The sequence below is a fragment of the Typha latifolia genome, chromosome 5 (genome assembly GCF_019914945.1).
Source record: "Typha latifolia isolate L0001 chromosome 5, TyphaL0001v2, whole genome shotgun sequence".
NCBI lineage: Eukaryota > Viridiplantae > Streptophyta > Magnoliopsida > Poales > Typhaceae > Typha > Typha latifolia.
In genome coordinates this window covers 15,975,845-15,998,159 of record NC_133090.1, presented here as the reverse complement: position 1 = coordinate 15,998,159, position 22,315 = coordinate 15,975,845, and the positions used below count along the sequence as shown (strand labels likewise).

General features: G+C 40.0%; 5 protein-coding genes across 7 annotated transcripts; 3 read left to right on the top strand and 2 right to left on the bottom strand.

Moving 5' to 3' along the window:
- Window positions 1-169: 169 nt before the first annotated feature.
- LOC140789697 (uncharacterized) lies at window positions 170-2,699 on the top strand. 2 transcript variants are annotated; one of them, XM_073139489.1, is made up of 3 exons: window positions 170-505; window positions 1,184-1,294; window positions 1,424-2,699. In XM_073139489.1, exons 1-3 carry the CDS (start codon window positions 335-337, stop codon window positions 2,516-2,518), a joined length of 1,377 nt encoding a protein of 458 aa, XP_072995590.1. In that variant the 5' UTR covers window positions 170-334; the 3' UTR covers window positions 2,519-2,699. The 2 variants fall into 2 exon arrangements, with proteins under 2 accessions (XP_072995590.1, XP_072995589.1); XM_073139488.1 differs by having other exon boundaries at window positions 206-505; window positions 1,421-2,699.
- Window positions 2,700-3,377: 678 nt separating this feature from the next.
- On the bottom strand, window positions 3,378-5,377 carry LOC140787972 (small ribosomal subunit protein eS24z). Its single transcript, XM_073137017.1, has 5 exons — window positions 5,219-5,377; window positions 5,100-5,141; window positions 4,835-5,005; window positions 3,868-3,954; window positions 3,378-3,744 (listed from the first exon to the last, which is right to left on the bottom strand). Exons 1-5 carry the CDS (start codon window positions 5,291-5,293, stop codon window positions 3,703-3,705), a joined length of 417 nt encoding a protein of 138 aa, XP_072993118.1. The 5' UTR covers window positions 5,294-5,377; the 3' UTR covers window positions 3,378-3,702.
- Window positions 5,378-5,967: 590 nt separating this feature from the next.
- LOC140788693 (NADP-dependent malic enzyme-like) lies at window positions 5,968-11,254 on the top strand. 2 transcript variants are annotated; one of them, XM_073138072.1, is made up of 20 exons: window positions 5,968-5,987; window positions 6,113-6,325; window positions 6,765-6,885; window positions 6,960-7,034; window positions 7,117-7,268; window positions 7,354-7,459; window positions 7,550-7,615; window positions 7,752-7,847; window positions 7,945-8,016; window positions 8,153-8,236; window positions 8,418-8,516; window positions 8,849-8,896; window positions 9,020-9,073; window positions 9,179-9,277; window positions 9,746-9,835; window positions 9,939-10,016; window positions 10,157-10,231; window positions 10,352-10,442; window positions 10,756-10,884; window positions 10,976-11,254. In XM_073138072.1, exons 2-20 carry the CDS (start codon window positions 6,204-6,206, stop codon window positions 11,062-11,064), a joined length of 1,746 nt encoding a protein of 581 aa, XP_072994173.1. In that variant the 5' UTR covers window positions 5,968-5,987; window positions 6,113-6,203; the 3' UTR covers window positions 11,065-11,254. The 2 variants fall into 2 exon arrangements, with proteins under 2 accessions (XP_072994173.1, XP_072994174.1); XM_073138073.1 differs by lacking the exon at window positions 5,968-5,987 and having other exon boundaries at window positions 6,009-6,325.
- Window positions 11,242-13,109, bottom strand: LOC140788694 (flavonol synthase/flavanone 3-hydroxylase). Its single transcript, XM_073138074.1, has 3 exons — window positions 12,452-13,109; window positions 11,713-12,058; window positions 11,242-11,620 (listed from the first exon to the last, which is right to left on the bottom strand). Exons 1-3 carry the CDS (start codon window positions 12,982-12,984, stop codon window positions 11,387-11,389), a joined length of 1,113 nt encoding a protein of 370 aa, XP_072994175.1. The 5' UTR covers window positions 12,985-13,109; the 3' UTR covers window positions 11,242-11,386.
- A 1,564-nt stretch (window positions 13,110-14,673) lies between these two features.
- Window positions 14,674-22,211, top strand: LOC140788008 (ABC transporter G family member 38-like). Its single transcript, XM_073137088.1, has 22 exons — window positions 14,674-14,679; window positions 14,788-14,872; window positions 14,976-15,135; window positions 15,227-15,303; window positions 15,377-15,430; window positions 15,647-15,737; window positions 16,312-16,613; window positions 17,091-17,372; window positions 17,480-17,796; window positions 17,939-18,099; window positions 18,176-18,285; window positions 18,454-18,604; window positions 18,808-18,969; window positions 19,050-19,228; window positions 19,414-19,746; window positions 19,880-20,170; window positions 20,286-20,369; window positions 20,538-20,671; window positions 20,811-21,038; window positions 21,140-21,311; window positions 21,420-21,674; window positions 21,757-22,211. The coding sequence occupies exons 2-22, from the start codon at window positions 14,789-14,791 to the stop codon at window positions 22,024-22,026; spliced, it is 3,897 nt and encodes a 1,298-aa protein (XP_072993189.1). The 5' UTR covers window positions 14,674-14,679; window position 14,788; the 3' UTR covers window positions 22,027-22,211.
- The last annotated feature ends 104 nt before the right edge of the window (window positions 22,212-22,315 follow it).

Sequence of the window (22,315 nt, the reverse complement as noted above, 5' to 3'; positions counted from 1 at the left end):
TGTTATTCACAAAATTACTCTTTTTCAATATACAATGGAAATAGTTAATGACTATCAACTTAAAATTTTATATTTTTCTTTCGGATAAAATTATCAGCATAGTTTTAATTTATTTTTTTTCATCTTCCATATTTCTATTTCTATGATACACTATTCAAATTGAGGATATAAACCCCGTCGCTTCGGACAATGAAAATTTGAATCCTGGATTAGCCGACCGTTAGGCTTCTCGTTTGCGGTGACCCTTTTCCTCTCGAGGCTTCGAGTTCGAGTCCTCTCCTTCCTCTCCTCCTCTTCCGACAAAATTATCAAGAAGCCGAGAAGAGATCAAGAGATGCTAAAGAGCAACCGAGGGAAATCAGCGGGCAGGAAGCCTCTCTCGGACATATCCAACGGTGGGAAGCCGCAGCGATCTTGCAAGAAGAAGACCCCCGAAGATGGGAGCGACGGCTCTCTGGACCGCCTCCTCCTCGTGCGCTCCGACCTCTCGGATCTCATCGGTCAGGTTTGTGTGGCGTAAGCCCTAGGTTTTTTACCCTTTTCATGGAAGGAAACTTTTTTCTTGATACGAAACCCTAGATCTTTGTCTGATTCAAGAACACTCGTCATTTAATGCTTGACTTATTTTAGGCGAGCTCGGTTTGGTTGTTGGGTTTAGGAACTTCAATCGTAAAATTATGATTCGTAACTCCACATGTTTCATCCAAATTGGTCGATTCTGTTCTGCTAATCTAAGTTGGATGACGAATCTGACAACTTCACCTGAGTTGGTCTGGTTTTCATCATTTTAACTGAACATAAGAAACACTGTAATGAAAGTAAAAATAGCTCAAAAATAACAAAGTCGAAGATTTTTCCTAGTTTGCAACATATTTCAACTTCAAAACTTTGTTTAAATTATATCTTATAGCAACTCATAAGGATCAGTCCCATTGCAGATGGGATACAGTGTAAAATAAGAGGATAATTGTACACATTACATAGAGAAAGAAGAATTCTTCCACTTTGTTTTGCTACTTTCTGTAGTATCCTGGTAACACAAATTTTCCTCAATGGAGTATACAACTTTGGTACCGTTCCTATTTATCTGCAGAGAAATTCTGCCATAGAAGTGCTGTGACTCGACATGAAATCCATCTTCTCACATCTAGCTTCTTATAATAATTTTCTCTTTTTTTTACAGATTGATGAGTTGGTTGCTCAAGCCCTTCAACATAAAACAGTAACAAAGAAAGGAAGCCAAGAGATAGAGTCCTTTAGGAATGTCTTATCTAATATGCACACTTCTTTGAAGGTATGTATTTGACTGTCTATAATTTGTTGTAAGCAATGTCTTCATCTTTTATAGGGAGTCCTTTTAGGTGAAAAAGAGTTGCATTTAAAGTTCCAATTTGCCGCCATGTTCCTTTTTGACATTTAGCAGCCCTGGTTTTCAAGACTCCAACAAGCATTTGCTACTTGTTCAACTGCTTCTCAAAATCAGTCGGAAACTTTTTTGGATAGATGTTCTGATTCTGCTGCAAACCGAGATGAAAATTTTGTTTCCCAGAGCAATGCACCTGAGCTGGACTTGATAGTGTCTCCTTCACCCCTTGTCTCCTGGCGTGCTGGTTCTTGTACAGTTGAGAGTGGAAGACAGTTATTCCTGCTTACACCATTGCCGGCACCCAAATTACATTCGTCTAAATGTCCAAGACCGTCCAAATCAGTGGTGAAGATATTCACCAATAAGGATTCATATAATCCTCATGAAATTTCTGCATTCTTAACTATATCTAACAATGTTCATAACGGTTCTTGGGAAAATATGGAAGCAATGCAGGCGCCAGGTAATTATCTGAATCCTTCTTCTGCTGAAGCAAAGAGTACATTGGAAAGTGAGATATCTTCTCCCTTAAGATTCTCTAATCAGAAGGCATCAGTGACTAAGAGCAGGAGAGCCTCCATAATTTTGTTAACTCCCTGCTTAAAGACATCTGTGTCTAAGAGTCGAGTTTTACTCGATCCCATCTCGGAACCTTCAATAACAGAAGATGGCGGCATTTCTGAACCAACTCAAAAGAATGACAATTCTGAGATTTTCAGTGACCTCCTTGCTGAAGAAGTCTCAGATCCTTTGGCATCAAGGTACCAGGAGCTCTTTGGAGTGCAACCAGCTTCCAAGTTCACAAGTAGGAGGATGGAAATTGATGAAACTCTTGATTGGTTCTTGTCACCCCCAAAGACTTGTGTACTGATGGAGCCTTCAGATGACAAGCCACTGCAAACACCTGCTAACAGTGCAGCTTTACCTGGTATCCCTACATTGAATGACTTTGAAAGCACTTTTCAGAAGGGTACGCACCCTGGAGAAACAACTCTCAAGAAAGAACTCTGGACTAAATTTGAGGCTGTTTCTATGGATGGACTACATTTTGATGCGACTGTCTTTAAACGGACAGCGAGGAAAGGTTTCTTAGACATGCTTGAAGAGGTCTCATGTGAAAATACTGATTCAGATTCAAGAGTTAGCAGATAATAGCAAATTGGAGCAAAATTTTGCTGTTGTTCTTTGTCTTTAAAACAATCTGCTAGATTGTTTGTGGTTGTTTGTCGCCTGTTCCTTTTTCCCTCGATTTAGAATGCTAAATTGTTGATGACAAATTACAGAATCCGGTAATGCAATGTCAATCTAGTGCTGAATTATTTGTCTGTCTGAAGTATTGCCACTTTTATATTTGTTTTTCCTGTGTGGTCTTCCTCATAATTTCCTCCCATACCTCTCGATGAGACTCTGTTGCAAAAACTGCTTGTTATTAAAAGAAAATAAAGAAAAATCTGGCTGTTATCATTTTGACCCATACACTGCACTACTGCAGTTTATTAGATGAAGCAAGCCGACTGGGTTGAATTTTTTTTGTCAGGCTCGAGTTGGAATTTTATGGTTTGGTGCCTGATCAAGTGCAATACTCAGAACAATCGAGCATAGGTTCTGTTACTAGTGACAGACTTAACAGAACTACAACCTAGTTCCATTTATCTTGCAGTATTCTATCGAGGATTTGACCCAGTTTTACTAATGTATAGGTCTTGATAACTCAAAAAAGACCTGTGAATACAGTAAAAGTATTTCGTATGCATCTAATCATCCATTTTCCAGTATCCAATCAAATACACTTTAAAATGGTAGCCCAACAAATAACAATTCACCAAACAGGAGCCAATCAGCCATAATGAATTAATTCACAACATCATTACGTGACCTACCAAATATAAGAATATTCTGCAGTTAAAGGCCTGAAATACAAAACTGATTTTAATTTTTTTTTTTTTGGTTCCAAAACGTGAGCGTATCTAATCAAGGAATAAAATGCTCAATGTTTTTACACAGTCAAACAAGCTGGAAACAAAATATTTCTTTCTCGTCCAAGCAACAGAATGCAAAAGGTACCAACAAAATACAAAATATTAATGTGATAGAATATACGAACTTAGCATCTTAAATAGAACTTTCGTCTGAACTTTTGAAATTGTCCACTCGTAAAGTATTAAACTTTGAAGTGCAATGTGAGACTTATGAACCACAACTTAGTTGACAGACTAAACTCACACATCCTACTGAAGACCGCTAGCTACAAAGACCACCTCAAAATTTGAATCTATGGTGTCACTAGACCAACTAAGCCAAGATGCCAGCACAATAAAAGCAAGTGAAGTGTATGTTCACTTCTTCTTTCCAGCCTTTGCAGCATCTCCGGCCTTGGTCTGCAAGACAAAAATAAGCAATCGGAGTATTCATAAGAGTTGAACATGCAAGAGGTACAAGTCATCCATATGGAACTACTATGCAGTTCTATAATCACGACATGATAAAAGATCAACACTTACTTTCTTAACACCACGAATTTTCTTCGCTCTGTTCTTCCTTTCTTTCATCTGCTTCCGTGACTTTTCAACTTTTGTGGCAAGACCGTTCTGCAAGTGCAAAGACACATAAATGAAAACATTACACTGTTGCACCTATTAATGTAGCTATAAAATAGAAATGCCATAGATACAATTCTACAAACTCGTTAGTACTAGTATTGATATTTTAGCATCGGCATCATGAATGAACCTAGCATATCTCTGAATTCTAATGGACCTCTCTCATTTGTTTGAAGTCACTGAGTCAGAAGAACTTAAGGAAGGAAAAGCACGTTGCAGCTTGATTGACAAGAGAATGTAATAAATTCTCAAGAAAAACAAAATTAGCTGCTGCGCCAAAGGAGCTAGACACGCCCACAGAAATTGCATAACAAAATTATAAGTGATCAAAAGGAATGTAAAGAATGGATGGTAATGAATACAAAACAATAACCTCTTGTACACATCAAGTACCTTGTACAACATTTTATTTAGAAGAGCATACAAAACAATCCACCTCACATATATAGACAGGTTCCATACCATAAGCTAGTGAACCTTAACCTAGGATTGGTCCAACCACGAACATATTAATAGTTCTCTTACAACATTCCAGACATATTCACCTGTTTCTATCCTTTTGTGCTAGTTCCTATAATTTAAAGATCTATGCAAATATAAGCAAGCATGTTCCCTTGAATCAATTAGGATAAATTGTTTGATTTTACGTTTCCTTCTTAGAAACTGACAAGGAACAAATAGGTTACAGATATAAATATCAGTTAAACGACCAATTATAAATCACAACCATGAATTACACCCGACATATCCAACATTGTTATACAAACTTGAAATACTACTCTAGGAATACAAGAACCGATCAGACGTAGTTGCAAACAAATTAATCGTAGCAAAAAACAATACTAACTAGAAGATGATTCCGCCATACCCTAATGAGACGATACTTGGGCTCATACTTCTTTGCGCTCTCCACGGAATCATAAATAAGACCAAACCCAGTGGATTTGCCTCCTCCAAAGTGAGTCCGAAACTTGAACACAAAGATGGCGTTCGGATCCTTCACCTCGTACAGCTTCGCAAGCTTCTCCTTCAACTCCGCCTTCATGAAAACCAACAGTAAACGATACCTCAACAGAATCAAAATCGAACCTTGAAAAGAAGAACGGAAGCAGAAAAGATATAAAAGATCGTACCTTGGAGACATTGGCCCTCCCGGGATGAAGCACATCAATGACCTAAAAGCAACGACCGAGACGGATCAGAAAGCTATCGTTTTGAAAAGCGAGAATATGATAATTAGAGGAAGATTTACGAATTGCTTGCGAGAGAGAAGTCGATTGGTCATAAACTTGCGGGTTCTAATGGTCACGGCCTTCGTATCCGCCATTGTTACTTCGCCGCAGAAGCGATCTCGCGCGAGCAGGCTGAGGATGGAGAAGACTCGAAAACCCTAATCCTTGTGTATGGCGGCGTCCCAAATATTTATATGGTGCTTTGGTAGAAATTATCGAGATTGAGGCCCAAAAAGCCCATCAACTATTCACTTAAATCTTGCCCTAAACTATTTGGGCTTTTTATTCGGCTTATTTACATAGAATTTGGGCTTTATCCTCTTCTCTTTGTTTGTTAGGCCTTCAATTCTCTCGTTATCATTTCCCATACTTTTCCACTAAACGACGACGGTTTCTACTGGCTCGAATGATTCTTGTATTCATACTTATCTACATATAAGTAAATTAAATGGCAAATGCTTTAGAGACATTATGACGTCCATTATCGTACTATTACAATAAACTACTCTAATCATTTTTTTGGGTGTAATTTACGCTCTTAACCTCAGTACACCGACATGAATCCAGGATAGATCGATCGTGCTTCTTTAAGCTAATGAAAAACGTGCCGGTATTCTCACTCGCGGAACAGCAAACCGTTGTAGAGAGAGGGGAGTATAAAGTTACTGAACCCAATCTATTGTACCTTAGAGGAAGGAGACAAAACTCAAACCCCACTCCCTCGCGATTTATTATAAAAACCATTACACACACCGCGCAATGTTCACACTCACTAGAAGCAACTTCCTGGTAGTACGACTTCCTTATTACACACACAAACACACACACACACACTCTCTCTCTCCCCTCAATTTCTTACTCACCGACGAATCCAATTGCTTTCCTTTGACTCTCTTTAACTTGGGGAGTAGCAGAGGTGCGACGAGAGGCGCAGCGTTGCGCGTGTCGGCGACCGCACCGGATCGGGAGGTCGGTGGAGAGAACGGCAACGCAAGAAGAGTGGCGATGGAGAGCGCGACGGGCATGAATCGTAAAGCGACTGAGGGTGGCGGGGTCGAGGACGTGTACGGCGAGGATCAGGCCACGGAGGAGCAGCTCGTCACGCCGTGGACTGTGTCTGTCGCCAGGTCATAATCCGATACCCTTTGCCTTCGATAAGTAGAATGACTTTTTTTTGTCGAGTTCTTCTGACGGGGTTTTGTTCGAAATTCGTGTGATCTGTAAAAGTACTTGATGCCTTCACCTCCTTTTCTCTTTCTTAATTAGTTTCTGGATTACTTGTAGGAATTTAGTTTCGCGGAGTGGAAAGTTAATTTGTTTTCTTTGCCGTTCTAGCAAATACTTGAATGCGACTGAAATAGATTGTTTATTTAGGCATGTTATAATGCAAATTTACCTGTTTAGTTAGATAATAATTGGTGTGAAAAAGTGTTGACTGTTGCAGATATAAGCGAAAATTTTGAACTTGGCAAAGATTTGATGAACAACTAATAAGCCATGATAGCTAGCTTTGTTTGATATCATATTGATGTAATTTTTTTTTTCTCTTGTTTTGTTCTTCCTTAGTGGTTACACTTTGTTGAGGGATCCACACCACAACAAGGGGCTTGCCTTCACAGAGAAAGAGCGGGATGCTCACTATTTACGAGGCTTGTTGCCCCCGGCAATTGTCTCACAAGAGCTTCAGGTTTGCCTATCTGTATGGTTGTAAGCAATTTAAACATTGATATGTTGATGCATGTGCCCACATTTATCCTCCAGGAGAAGAAGCTCATGCATAATCTTCGCCAGTATCAGGTGCCCCTGCAACGTTACGTGGCAATGATGGACCTTCAGGTAAATAAATTTGATTTGTTTTTGTAATTTGTACCGCTCTGTAATTTATTTATGTTTTAAGATGCATTCTCACTAATTACAGGAGAGAAATGAGAGACTTTTCTATAAGCTTCTTGTCGATAACGTTGAGGAATTGCTTCCTATTGTTTACACACCTACTGTCGGCGAGGCTTGTCAGAAATATGGATCCATCTTTAGGCGTCCACAGGGTCTTTATATCAGTCTGAAGGAGAAGTAGGTCTTGTATTTTTGTATTTCATGAAAATTGATCAGAAGATTTTAATATTTGATTTTTAAACTTATCTGCTTTGACTTGTAGGGGAAAGATACTCGAGGTGCTGAAAAACTGGCCAGAAAAGAGTATTCAGGTTATTGTCGTCACTGATGGTGAGAGAATTTTAGGCCTTGGAGATCTTGGCTGCCAGGTAAGGTCCTTCATTGCCTTGAGATTGTGATATTACCAAATCGAGAGTTACTAATTTGACTGGGACACTGCTGGGTAAAACTTTCTATAGGGAATGGGAATCCCTGTCGGCAAGCTTGCTCTTTACACTGCTCTTGGAGGCGTTCGTCCATCTTCTGTAATCATTCATAGTTGTCTTTCTATTTGTTATTTCCTTTCTGCTATGCAGAAAAGTAGATCCCATAACAGGTGATGCTGCAGGTTCTTTTTGGTTTTTGTTTCTCTTGATCAACGAGTTGCTGATTGTCTTACAGTGCTTACCCATCACGATTGATGTCGGGACAAACAATGAGGAGCTGCTAAAGGATGAGTTTTACATTGGATTGAGGCAAAGAAGGGCTACTGGCCAGGTTCGGTGTAACATAGGATGTTCACATCCATTTTCCTATCATGTTTAGAATGTGCTTGGTATGTTCTTGAAATGCTGAACTATTGTTACTGACTCAGGAATATGCTGATTTTCTGCATGAGTTTATGTTTGCTGTTAAGCAAAATTACGGGGAAAAGGTCCTCGTTCAGGTTAGAAATATATCTGCAAGTAATGAGATAATTTGGAATTCGTCATTGATCATCAAATTTGACTTGTGTTGTATAGTACTATAGTCATAATTGTCTTTGTTAGGGTTATCTATGATAAATTATTCATTTTTTGCAGTTTGAGGACTTTGCCAACCATAATGCATTTGAACTTCTATCAAAATATCGCACAAATCATCTTGTCTTCAACGATGATATTCAGGCAGGAGAATTTGATCTTTTGGCTGGCAATTACACAATTTTTTTAATTTTCTGCACTTATCAAAGTCAACTTAAGAGCTGCTGCACCTTTCACCTTTGCATTGAGTTGACTCAACTAAGAGCTACTGCAGCTTTTCTCTGTGTTAACTTGCTTCATCATAAAAATCTTATTCTGATTGCAGGGGACAGCTTCTGTGGTTCTTGCTGGGCTTGTTGCAGCTTTGAAGTTGGTTGGCGGAACCTTGGTGGAGCACACTTTCTTGTTCCTTGGTGCTGGGGAGGTCTCTCTCTTTGCTAGTCTTTTATTCCTGTGCTGAATCTATTAGTACTGGACTTCGAGTTTCACTGCTTTATATCAGATTATTAGATAGATCTTTGAATATGAGGGTATTACACAGTGCAAAATTAAGGCCTTGCTCAGTTACTCTGTCAACTTGGCAATCTGGCTCTTGTCACAGAAATTGTCTCTCCCTAATGGGGTTAAGGCTGTGTAATGTATGTATATTGATCCTCTCAAGCTGTGCATTCGAAGACACCTCTTTCGCATCCTTATACATCTTCTGTATTATGCTCATGATCTTCTTCTGCAATACTTACTCTTTTGTGCTTGCAGGCTGGGACAGGTATCGCCGAACTCATTGCTCTTGAGATGTCAAAACAGGTAAAAGCTTATTCTATATTTGAGATAAAGTTTATTTATATATAGTTTTTCCTGTGATAGAGGACTCTAGGATCTGACTGACTTAAAACTTGTGTCTGATAAATTGATTGATATCAATTGCAGACGAAGGCCCCAGTGGAAGAGACCCGGAAGAAAATTTGGCTTGTAGACTCTAAGGTAGCACATGATGCAATATGCTTCTTTCTCTACCACAATGAACACCCTTAAATAGTCCTTCATGAGCAGGTTAGTTGAACTCATCTAAGGTTTACTGCATTGTAGGGATTGATTGTGAGCTCACGCAAGGAATCACTTCAACACTTCAAGAAACCTTGGGCCCATGAGCATGAGCCTGTTAAGAATCTCTTAGATGCTGTCAAGGTAGGAAGTCATCCCCAAGCGCACTATATGTATGATGCATCACATCAACTTTTATGCTCTGTCCTGAAAATCTCAGAAATTATATCTTGTTCGGCATCTTTTCCTTTCCAATCTGCTAGAACCTTGACTATGAGCATGATTAAAATTCTTTGTTCAGCTCAATCTTTTACTATCAGCTTAACAGGCAAAGTTTGTCATAAGGATGTGGTACCTGAAGGCCTTTTTTTCCTCCTGGATGCTGGTCTTTGCTATGAGGTCCTCAAACATTTAGTAGAACTTTGTTTTTCCAATTAAATATAGTACCATAAACCCTAAAGAGACTGGCATTCTTAGATTTGTACTGTACTTGGCTGAAGAGGTGATCTCCTTGTTGCATTTGCTACTTGCAATGGATGCATTGACCATAAATACTGTTGTAATACAGTAGTAGTTCTTATTCTGTACTATGATATGATATTTGCATTTTAGGCTATCAAACCAACCGTATTGATAGGATCATCTGGCGTGGGGCAAACTTTCACACAGGAGGTTGTTGAAGTCATGTCCTCCTTTAATGAGGTAACAACCATTATTAAGCTTATTTCTTCAAAATGCAGAAGATTCGGTTGAAATATAATCTTAGAGATAAACCATTTTCCTGACATATTGCTACAAAATGCAGAAGCCCATCATCCTAGCCCTGTCCAACCCAACCTCACAGTCTGAATGCACTGCTGAGCAAGCATACACATGGAGTAAGGTAATAAATTCCACTTTTCGTTTGTTCCTCTTTATTAACTCTATCCATCAAAGTTGCAGTCTATAATCTATATATTGCATCAAGGTTTAGTATGGAGTAGGATATTTTATTACGTATGTCAATCACTTAATGTTTCGCAGGGTCGAGCCATATTTGCAAGTGGGAGTCCATTTGATCCAGTCGAATACAATGGCAAGACTTTTGTGCCTGGCCAGGTTTGAATTCTGTCCACATCTTTCTGGTTCTTGAAGAGTTTCTGAGTGACTAAATTTGGCCCACCAGTGTAGTTTTTACTTTTTAAACGATGATCTTGTTGTTTTCTTACATGCCACCAGTCAAACAATGCCTACATTTTCCCTGGATTTGGCCTTGGTTTGGTGATCTCAGGAGCAATACGAGTGCATGATGACATGCTTCTTGCAGCCTGTAAGTAAACGAATTGCGGAAACAACTATGTTGTAACCTTCTTATTCCTAATTAGACGTTAATCGAATTTAGACCTTTTTAGCCGATAGAATTTTAAGAACTGTTAAAAATCGAGAACCAACTTTTAATGTCCTTATGTTCATGTATATGTGTGCTGCATATATATCTATATACAGTAATGCTGCTATGCACCACCTGGGATTATTATCACCATCCGTTCTATTTCAAATTTCTCCTGTAAACTCCACTTGTTTTAGCCTTACAATTGATTATGCAATTGCCTCTTCTTTACAATCTGCTTTCATTGGAACAGCTGAGGCTTTGGCACAACAGGTGACAAAGGAAAACTTTGAAAAAGGGCTCATTTATCCACCTTTCTCAAACATCAGAAAGATATCTGCTCACATCGCCGCTAATGTTGCTGCCAAAGCATATGAACTTGGTCAGTTTTCTTCTCCAGCCATTTGTTACTTTCAGTAATATCTACTGTCCTCATTGTTCTGTTCGCCAATCTCATTTCCATGCCTCCTCAGGTTTGGCAAGCCGGCTTCCCCGTCCGCAAAACCTGGTTAAATACGCAGAGAGCTGCATGTACACCCCTATCTACCGAAGTTACAGGTAAGGTAAACTCATTTCCTTTGTAACACTAAGAGACACAATGGGGGAGGTTTGATCTTAATAATGCAGTTGTAGTTACTGCAGTTGTTGTCAGGTTGTTCAGTTGTTAATGGCTACTAAATTGTTGAGCTGATATGCACTGGTTGTACTTGAAGAATATCTAAGATATAAATTCAAAATCTTTGAGTTGCAAATTCTCGGGGAAAAAAATTGCATAACTACTTGTAAATATCGATCTATACATACATAATAAGCCCTGAATTCTACCGAAAGAAAAGGCCATGTAACAAAAGCTTAGAAGATGAGATCTTGGAAAACACAAGAGATCACATGCTTCCACCCAAGAAGGCAATGAAGTGGTAGAGAAGAGCAACGCATGCTGCAATCATGACTTGTTGAGCGATTGAGACGGTCTTTTCTTCACTTCCAGATGAAGTTGGAGTGGAAGATTTTATGATGGATGGATGTGAATGGATGAAGGTCATAGAGATGCTACTGTGGTGGTCTCCACGGTACACAGGCTTTCCAACTACTTTCTTGTAGAGCCCACCAGTTGATGCCTGCAAGATTCGGACAAGAATAATTTTACAAGACAGGATCCAAAGTGTAGTTTGATTAGATTTATAGCTTTTGAGGGGAAAAAGGGAAACACCTGAAGCTGGTCACCCAGTGTTACAACAATTGCCTTGTCCATGGGACAAAAACGAATCCATCCTCTCTTGGAGAAGATGTGAAATCCAGAGGCTCCTCCACAGAGATTTAGACTTAAAGCATGAGAGCAGCTTGAACTCCTTAACAGCATTCTTAGCACTTCATGCTTCACTCCTTCGTCGCAGTCATCGTTCTTGCCATGCTTGTGGAGATGAAGAACGGATTGCTCCCTTTGTTTACCGGAAATTGGAATCAGAGGAGCTCCATTGCCTTTGGCTTGCAGTAGTGTCTCTTCAATTTTACTGGCAATCTTCTCCATTGGTATCCATAATTCTTCCATTTTGCATCTGGAAATAGAAGCCATTCAGAGATGGTCAACTCACCTAGCATCGGCTAATCGCATGACCAAAAAAATATAGTTTCAAAGGAAAAAAAGAAAAAAATCTTTTGTATCCATATCGCTGACCTTTTGACACCTTTGCGATCTTAAAAATAATTAGCAATACATCATATTATAAATTAGAATATGACATATTAAAATCAAATCAGCACAAGAAAAAAAGGACTAATGTAACGACCGAAATTAGGAGGAAATATTTATCGAAGCATTTTTTAAGAAACACAAACCTTGTTTTAAGAATAGAGATCAGAATTAGTTGCAAATGAGACTTTTCATAAATCATAATCTCAGGGGGAAAAATTTTAAAAAGAAAGAAACACAATACAACCAACTGACTTACCTGAATTCCTCCCAATCTTGTGTCCAAATTCCTGCCAACTCCTCACTCCTCCCCATTTTCTCACACCACCACAAGAACTCTTCCCCCTCTCCCTCCCCTTCCTCTTCTACTTCAAATCCCCACCTCCTCTCCGGCGACCTCGCTATCGCTCTCTTCTTCTCCGCCGCAACTCCGAACACCAGAGCACCCGCTGCCTCCGCCGCCACAACAACGTCACTCGGTATCCCATGGTTCACAATCTGGAAGCAACCAAACGAAGCCGCCGATGACCTCAGGAGCTTCGCGGCGGCCTCCTCGCATTCCGTCGAGACTAGAAGCTGCATGTCGATCTCCGGTGGATCCCACAGCGTGGCCTCGCGTGGGAGAACGCGGTCCGGCAAGCTTAGTTTAGGAATGCGGGGCGACCGACCCAAGAATCCGGCGAACTCATCGTTTTCTGGCGACTCGGGTCGCCGCACTCCCGCTACCGGGGACGGCGGTGGCGCGCGGAACTCGGGTAGATGGCTTGGAGTTTCCCAAAGAGATTTAGCCATTTAGAGATCAATGAGAGAGAGAGAGAGAGAGAGAGAGAGAGAGAGAGAGAGAGAGAGAGAGAGCAAGATGATGATGGAGAAGAGTATAATGAGAGAAGGGAAAAGGAAAAGGAGTGAAGAGAGGTGGGACATGGACTTAATAATGGCTTTAGTAATATACTAATGAAGGGCTTAGCTATAATCCTTTCAAGAACATGAAGTATATCATGAAGGCATTGCAAAAGGCTTGCATATTAGAATAGGAAAAGGGATAAAAGCGAGCGAGATGCCAACTAAGAAAGCAGAAGTCATGATACTTTCCGATTTTAATCTTTGACCTTCTTTTTTTTCTGATTATAAATATATAGATTGAGCCCGAATCCGATCAATTTGCAGCCAAATTATTCCTAAATTATTCGTTATGCTCTAATATTTTGTAGGCAAATTCTATTGGTTGGCCTATAAGTTTAGGCCCAACTGTTGCTCCTCTTGGCCCAAGATATTTAGCAATTTTGGGCTTGGAATTTGTAGCATCCGAAGTGTGTCATCTACATAAGAATTATGATGCCTAATTAATTCAACCCTATACAGTAAGATACTTTTCGAATCTTGTTTTGTTTTGCAGCAAGTGAAGCCAAAAGGTGAAGTAATTAACAGCAGAAAGCGACTTACTAACGTCATTTGCTCTATGTTTAAGCGCATGCATCACGAGGAATATTATTCTCACTTCACTTTGTGTTTGATACCCTTCCAGTCTTTTGGATTTTACTGCTATCCAATGTATCACTTCCTTCCCCAACATATCCCAACTACCAAATAGAAAGAGTTAGATGCTGTCCTAGATGCTGTCCTCCTCCTCCAGCCGTCTCTAAGATTTGAGGACAAAACGTCGACTATATATTTCACATCCTTCTTATGTCCTACAATGTAGTCAATCTCTCTCTCTCTCTCTCTCTCTCTCTACTCTCTTCTATATATATTTCCATAGTAATATATGTAAGAAGAATTATAAGAAAATTTATGAGATGGAGAGCGTCGAGAAGGCTTGGGAGTCGGGAAGGCGAATGAGTCGGAGCCTAAGCCGAAGCCTGAGCCGGAGCATGAGCATCGGAATGGAAGACGGGTACTTCTCGCGGTCGATGTCATTCCGCAGCGTCGGGGATGACGACGAAGAGGAGCTAAGGTGGGCAGCGCTAGAGAAGCTTCCGACGTATGACCGGCTAAGGACGGGGATTCTCCGGTCGGTGTTCGAGGACTTGGACGGCCGTAGGTGCTACGAGAGTAAGGAAGTCGACCTCCGAGTGTTAGGGATCGCCGAGCGGCAGGAGTTCATCGATAGGGTTTTTAGGGTTGCCGAGAAGGATAACGAGAGGTTCTTGAAGAAGCTCCGGGCTCGTATAGATAGGTAAGCTACGTACGTGCTCGGTCATGAGCTTAACCGTAATAAATAAATATAATATGTTATTAAATTGGTTTAATACGTTCGTAATTTTAATTAATTTCCAGGGTTGGAATGCAACTTCCAACAGTGGAGGTTAGATTCGAGCATGTAACGGTAGAGGCCAAGTGCCACGTCGGCAGCCGGGCGTTACCCACGCTCGTCAACGCCGCAAGAAACATCGCCGACTCTGCGATGAGTCTACTGGGAATAAGCCTTGCGAAGAGGAGATCACTCACGATCCTTAAGGATGTATCAGGAATCATAAAGCCTTCCAGGTTAATAATTACTTAGGTCAACTCTCATCCCAATTAATTACTTTTAATTAATTGTGGATTAAAAAAAACTCTTAAGAAGTAATTAGAGGCCAATAAAATTTGTTTCAGGATGACCCTTCTACTGGGCCCGCCATCTTCTGGGAAGACAACTCTGTTGCTTGCTTTAGCTGGAAAGCTGGAGCCGAATCTAAAGGTACACATATCAAATTACCCCCTCACTTTCATAATTATTATGCGACTCGTTCCATCTTTCTTCTGAACTCAGCGAGCTGCTACTACATCTTACGCGTTTGCAGACGAGTGGGGAGATCACGTACAACGGGCATAGGTTAAGCGAGTTCGTCCCCCAGAAGACGGCGGCGTACATTAGCCAGAACGACGTCCACGCGGGCGAGATGACCGTTAAGGAGACCCTTGACTTCTCTGCCAGGTGTCAAGGCGTGGGCCACAGATACGGTAAAATCGTGATCGGATCAAGGTGATAACTCAATGGACGGTTGATGATTGATGAGAAAAGTTAATAAATACTTAATATTGTATTATGTAGAGCTATTAAAGGAGCTGGCGAAGAGGGAGAAGGATTTGGGGGTACATCCAGATCCCGAGGTCGATCTGTTCATGAAGGTATGCACGATAATTGAAGACTAGTAGTAGTTATCTCGAGATTTGTGCTTAATTAGTTGTTCTCATCTTATAGGCTACGGCAATTGAAGGGGTAAATAGCAGTCTCCAAACGGACTACGTTCTCAAGGTGAGTTTGGGCAATTTGAGGCCCATGGTTTGGCCCATGGGCCGACTTGTTAGTTATGTCCTTTTCACTTTAGAAGGGAGAGTAATATGTCAAAGCAAAGTTGCAGGTCGCCTGTTTGTTTATTTGCCAATATGAACTAGTATTGAAACAGTTTGATGTCTGATTTTGTTTCGATGACGCAATGGAAATTTTTAACGCGTCGTGTGATGATTGCAGATACTTGGATTGGATATGTGCGCGGATACCGTCGTTGGTGACGAGATGCGAAGAGGGATATCTGGGGGACAAAAAAAGCGCGTCACCACAGGTTCTGTTATTAAGCTATACGAGTTTTTTTTTTTGTCTATGTTGCAAAAACTATAAAAATGTAATTGCTAAAATGACGAACTTTGGAAAGTAATAGTGACTACTTCAAAGTGGAGAAATTTAGCACTAAAGGATATAGCTATATCATGGATGTGCATATTTAGTTACGTTCTCTACGCGTCAAATTTATGATGCAGCCACAAGATCAATATGGTTTTACCCAAGAGCAGTCCGTTATCAACATCATAGATTGAAGATAGGATATGCAAGTAATGCATTGATGCATAGTGGAGTGTTTCTTTTACCTTCACTGAGTTGAGTCCTCAGTATTTACTTTCAGTAAAGAAATTTAGTACAACTTGTTTTGTGCGAATCATGCTGAAGGCCTAGTGATTTTGTTCTGTATAACTAATAGGAAATTTGAACTCTTTACAGTTTCAAATCCTACAGCAAGATGTAGTGATAGATCACCGTGTGTCACCGGTTCGTGCTGTGTTATAAACTGTATTAACCAATGCATACTCATCGGTGAATGTAGCTGCATCTGATCCCTGACAATGGAAACTGGAATGCAGGCGAAATGATGGTTGGACCAACCAAGGTTCTATTCATGGATGAGATATCAACCGGTCTGGACAGCTCCACCACCTTCCAAATTGTCAAATGCTTGCAGCAGATTGTTCACCTGGGGGAGGCCACCATCCTCATGTCACTTCTCCAACCTGCACCTGAGACCTTCGAACTGTTTGATGATATCATACTACTTTCTGAGGGACAGATTGTCTATCAGGGTCCCAGAGAAAATGTGCTCGACTTCTTCGAGAATTGTGGGTTCCGGTGCCCTGAAAGGAAAGGCGCCTGTGATTTCTTGCAGGAGGTAAGTTTGATTATATGATTCTCCTTCCCTATGTTTATGACTCATCTATCACTGACATGTATGAAACCAATAGTTAGTTAACTCTACGTTGACTGTACCATTTGTCTGCTGCTACTTGTTTGGCATTCAATTCTGAAGAGTCTGAAGTTTCTGCTCATTTCTTATTTGCTGCTTCAACTAGTAAATTCATCACTGAATGTACTATGACCTTTTGTTTCATTTATTTGCCTTGGTCATAAATTCATTATACTTGTGCCCAAGTATCATTTATTTGCCTTGGTCACAAATTTGTTGAGTTAATGACACATACTAAAATATATGGAAAACGAATACATGTTTGCATTCTGACGTGTATACTGCTTGTTTGTTTTATGATTTTCTGCCTGAGTATATTTATTAAGTGTTGTGAAAATGTTGGCATGGGTAACTAAAACGCCAAGCTTACCATGATCAACCTTTGGTGTGAATCTTCAATAGGTTACCTCGAAGAAGGACCAGGGGCAGTACTGGGTAGACAATAGAAAGCCCTATCACTATGTATCAGTCCCTGAATTTGCTGCGCTCTTTGAGAAATTTCATGTGGGTCAGAGTCTTCAGAGTGAGATCTCAGTCTCTTTCAACAAGAAGAAGAGTCACAAGGCAGCTCTTGTCTTCTCCAAGCACTCTGTCCCGTCTATGGAGCTTTTGAAAACCTCATTTTCTAAGGAGTGGCTTCTCATGAAGCGGAACTCCTTTGTCTACATTTTTAAAGCATTTCAGGTGTGTAGCTTGTCTTACTTACACGTCTTATCTTCAGATAGATTTCATACAATTGATATAAGCACAGCAGCATTTAGTTCTTACTAACATGTTCTTTTGTTTGGAAGCTTATTATAGTTGCACTTATTGCCTCGACTGTTTTCTCACGGACTCGAATGCATACGAGAAATGAAGATGACGGAGCGATTTACATTGGAGCGCTTCTGTATGGCCTGATTGTCAACATGTTTAACGGATTTGCAGAGTTAAACCTTGCTATCACAAGGCTCCCAGTATTCTATAAGCACAGGGACCTCTTATTTTATCCACCATGGGCTTTCACACTACCAAACTTCCTCATGGGAATTCCTATGTCAATTCTGGAGTCTGTTGTATGGGTTGGAGTGACTTACTACTCCATTGGTTTTGCACCTGAAGCTAGTAGGTACTACCAGTTTCCTGTGATGCTATTGTTCAAATACTGTCTTTTAGGCCTTCAAATTTGGATGCGGTAATCTGTACTGGTGTAATCAAGAGAAGCAGCGGTCTCTGGAGTTACTTAATAGATCATTTCTTTCTTGCTGCAGGTTCTTCAAGCAGCTAGTCATATTCTTCTTGATCCAGCAGATGGCTGCAGGGCTCTTCAGGGTTATTGCAGGGTTATGCAGGTCTGTTGTCGTCGCCAACACTGGTGGTTCTCTCACCATCCTCATCATGTTTGTACTTGGAGGTTTCATCATACCAAGAGGTTCTCATCCACGTTCTTCATATGCGCACTTTGACAGTTAAATTCTTCAAAGTAACTCTATTTCCATGTTTAACAGATGCAATTCCAAAATGGTGGATCTGGGTTTATTGGATTTCTCCTGTTCCTTATGGATACAACGCTCTAGTCATCAACGAAATGTTTGCTTCCAGGTGGATGAACAAATTTGTAAGTTGGCTATGTTTTGGAGTAGCTCTGAAATTTGCTATTTGGTCTGAATGAAATATCAAGAATTTCTATTTGGTTATTGAAAATGTTTAAACCTGAGAAATCTTTATGCTTTATCTTGTTAACCTGATGGCGAGGTCCTTGACCCAGTTTAGTCTCTAATTTTAGGCACCTGACGGAAGAAGGTTAGGAGTAGCAATCCTGGAGAATTTCAATGTTTTCCCGGATAGGAGCTGGTACTGGATTGGAGCAGGTGCACTTCTGGGGTTCACCGTGTTCTTCAATTTGCTCTTCACCTTGTCACTTATTTGTCTCAACCGTAAGTCACTAAATTCTGTACACATTAGCAAATAATCAGTTATCTTTTCATCATTGCATCTGATCATTCCAGCATTGTTCAAGTTCTAACACTACCTCATAGTAGTTCATGTACCTGTGACGACTATGGTTTCCTCTAAACATCTTAGTTGGTCCACTAAGTTACAGAAATTGTAAGACTTTTTATCATGTTGGTTGTTGTAGCTACGGGGAAACCACAAGCTATTGTAGCTGAAGAAGAAGTTCAAGAAAAAGATGCCAGCAAAAAAGAAAACAATGGATCTTCGGTGAGTGAAGGAAGGATGGGTACAAGTAAAGAGTTTGTATCTCAGAATTTGCCACCACAGAATGGAAAAACTACTACATGTAACATTTGCTCATGCCAAATCTTATAGTCATCAGCAAAATTACTATTTCACTAAGACCATGACTCATGATTCTTTCAGTGGAAATGATGCTTCGACACTTCCGTAGTCGTTCTCCAAGTATCTCCCAAAATGGGTTGTCTTGGGAGATGTACACAAATGCAGCTACAAAGATTGCTGCAAGGAGGGGAATGGTTCTTCCCTTCACACCTCTGGCAATGTCCTTCAATAAAATAAATTACTTCGTCGACATGCCCATGGTTAGCTCCTTTCTTTCTTTAATTTTGTCTTACCGAGATTTCTCATGATCCGCAATTAAATCAAGAATCCAAAATATTTATAGAGGTTGGATGGCATGGTTTCATATATCCTGCAGCTTCTTCCAATCCATTTTCATATACCAATGAAATATAGGTCATTTAAATATAAAGTCAAAATTGGACAGGAAATGAAAGAGCAGGGAGTGACTGAAGATAGGCTTCAACTTCTGAGGGAGGTATCAGGGGCTTTCCGGCCAGGTGTTCTGACAGCCCTTATGGGTATCAGTGGTGCTGGGAAAACAACACTAATGGATGTTTTAGCAGGAAGGAAAACTGGTGGTTATATTGAGGGAGAAATTTGTATCTCTGGTTACCCAAAGAATCAAGCAACATTTGCAAGGATATCAGGATATTGCGAGCAAAATAATATCCACTCTCCTCAGGTCACCGTAAGGGAATCCTTGATTTTCTCTGCTTTTCTCCGTCTACCTAAGGATGTCAGCAATGAAGAAAAGAAGGTTAGTAGTAATGCTGCTATGATCGCTGCTATGATCAATTCAAAAGGCAACTTAACGAGGCATATGTAACTTACCAAGTTCTTATGCTCGTATCGTATATCAAGTTGATTGTACTGGATTTATTTGTCGCTAGGTGTTTGTGGATGAAGTTATGGAACTGGTAGAGCTTACTAGTCTCAAGGATGCCATTGTGGGCCTACCAGGTGTCACTGGATTATCAAACGAACAAAGAAAGAGGTTGACAATTGCGGTAGAGCTTGTTGCTAATCCTTCAATCATCTTCATGGATGAACCAACATCAGGTCTTGATGCAAGGGCAGCTGCAATTGTCATGAGAACTGTGAGGAATACAGTTGATATTGGACGAACGGTTGTTTGTACAATCCATCAACCAAGCATCGACATATTTGAATCCTTTGATGAGGTAATGCTATGCACCTCCTTGGTTCTTATTTGAAAGTTTCAAGTAGTTCTTTTCTTGATGCCAACAGTCTCTTATAACGCAGTAACATGCTGATCACTTGCTTATTTCCTTACAGCTGCTGCTAATGAAAAGAGGAGGCCAAGTAATTTACTCTGGTCCTTTGGGTCAAAACTCTCGCAGAGTAGTTGAATATTTTGAGGTATGTGATGTTGACTATTAAACTTTATTGGCTTACCTGTGCTTAAGCTGAACTGTTCAATCAGTTGGGTTGACAAAGAATTTTGAACTTTGAAAACTTTCAGCAAACAGTACGGATATAAAAGAAGGATATGTGATGTCTTCTTTTGCTTCAATTATTATTAACCAGGCAATTCCTGGAATTCCAAGGATCAAAGACAAGTACAATCCTGCAACATGGATGCTGGAAGTGAGCTCCGTATCTACTGAAATACGTTTAAGGATTGACTTTGCTGAACAATACAAATCATCAACTTTGTACCAGTAAGTGGACTAACATTTCCTTATGCCAAATGCAAGATATATATATATATATATATATATATATATACATCCACATGCATCATTAATAATTGTATGGGTTTGAGGTAACACACCTTCTCTGGGGTTACTCATTCTACAGGAGGAACAAAGCACTGGTTAAACAGCTGAGCAAACCACTTCCAGGCACAAGTGATATATATTTCCCATCACAGTACTCCCAAACCACCTTTGGGCAGTTTAAATTCTGTCTTTGGAAGCAATGGTGGACTTACTGGAGAAGCCCTGATTACAATCTTGTTAGATTTTCCTTTGCCTTAGTCACTGCTTTACTGCTTGGCACCATATTCTGGAGGGTTGGCCACAATATGTATGTTACCATGAAAGTTAAGATTACAAATCTACATTTTTCTAAAAGATTCAATTTTCAATGGATAAAAACTAATTCTATTGTGTATAATTATGGTGTAGGAAAAGTTCAGTCAATCTTATGGTCATCCTAGGATCCATGTATGCCGCTGTTTTATTTGTGGGATTCCAAAATTGCGCAACAGTTCAACCTATCATTGCAATTGAGAGAACGGTATTCTATCGGGAGAAGGCTGCCGGCATGTACTCTGCTTTACCATATGCTATTGCTCAGGTAAGGAGATCTCACTAGCATAAGCAAAACTGACTTTTGTTAGTCATTACCTAGGAGTTAACTTCTGGTTGGTCGTTGTAAGAGAATGCATTGTCTGTTCTGATGCAGGTAGTTGTAGAGATACCATACGTTTTTATCCAGGCAGTGTACTACACTTTTATAGTATACTCCATGATGAGCTTCCAGTGGACTGCAGTGAAGTTCCTCTGGTTCTTCTACGTGACGTTCTTCTCCTTTCTCTATTTCACTTATTATGGTATGATGTGTGTATCAATCTCACCAAATCCTCAAGTGGCTGCAATATTATGTGCATTCTTCTTCACGCTCTTCAATCTCTTCTCAGGGTTCTTCATCCCAAGACCAGTAAGTGACTCAGAAAATTTCCCTTTTCTTGATCATCACACTAGTGTTTCAACAACTTAATGTGTCATTTTTTGTTTTGCAGAGAATTCCAAAATGGTGGGCATGGTACTCTAGGATCTGTCCACTGGCATGGACAGTTTATGGGCTAATCGTTGCGCAATATGGGGATGTAGAGGATTTTATCATGGTGCCTGGTCAGTCTGACAAGCAAGTCAAGAATTATATCAAGGACCATTTTGGATTTGATCCTGAGTTCATGGGTGTTGTAGCCGTCGTGCTGGCTGGCTTCACCGTCTTTTTCGCATTAGTATTTGCTTATTGCATCAGAACCTTAAATTTCCAGCAAAGGTAGAAAAGAACAAAAGAGATAAAATCCTTTGGACATATAGGTTTGAAGGAAGGAACTGTAAATATGTAAGTTCTCATTTCAGACATTCACCAGAATGTAGAGTTTTTCATTGATATGTTTGAAGGAAGAAATGTAATGCAAATAGTATCTCAGTGGATGCAGAAATAATTCCAAACGTCTTCTAACTAGCCACAAAGTTACAAGTAGAAACTGTCAAATGTACCTCTAGTAGTCTTTTTCTTTGTGATTGTAGGTTACAAATTATTTAGAAGTTAACTGTCATACAATCTTT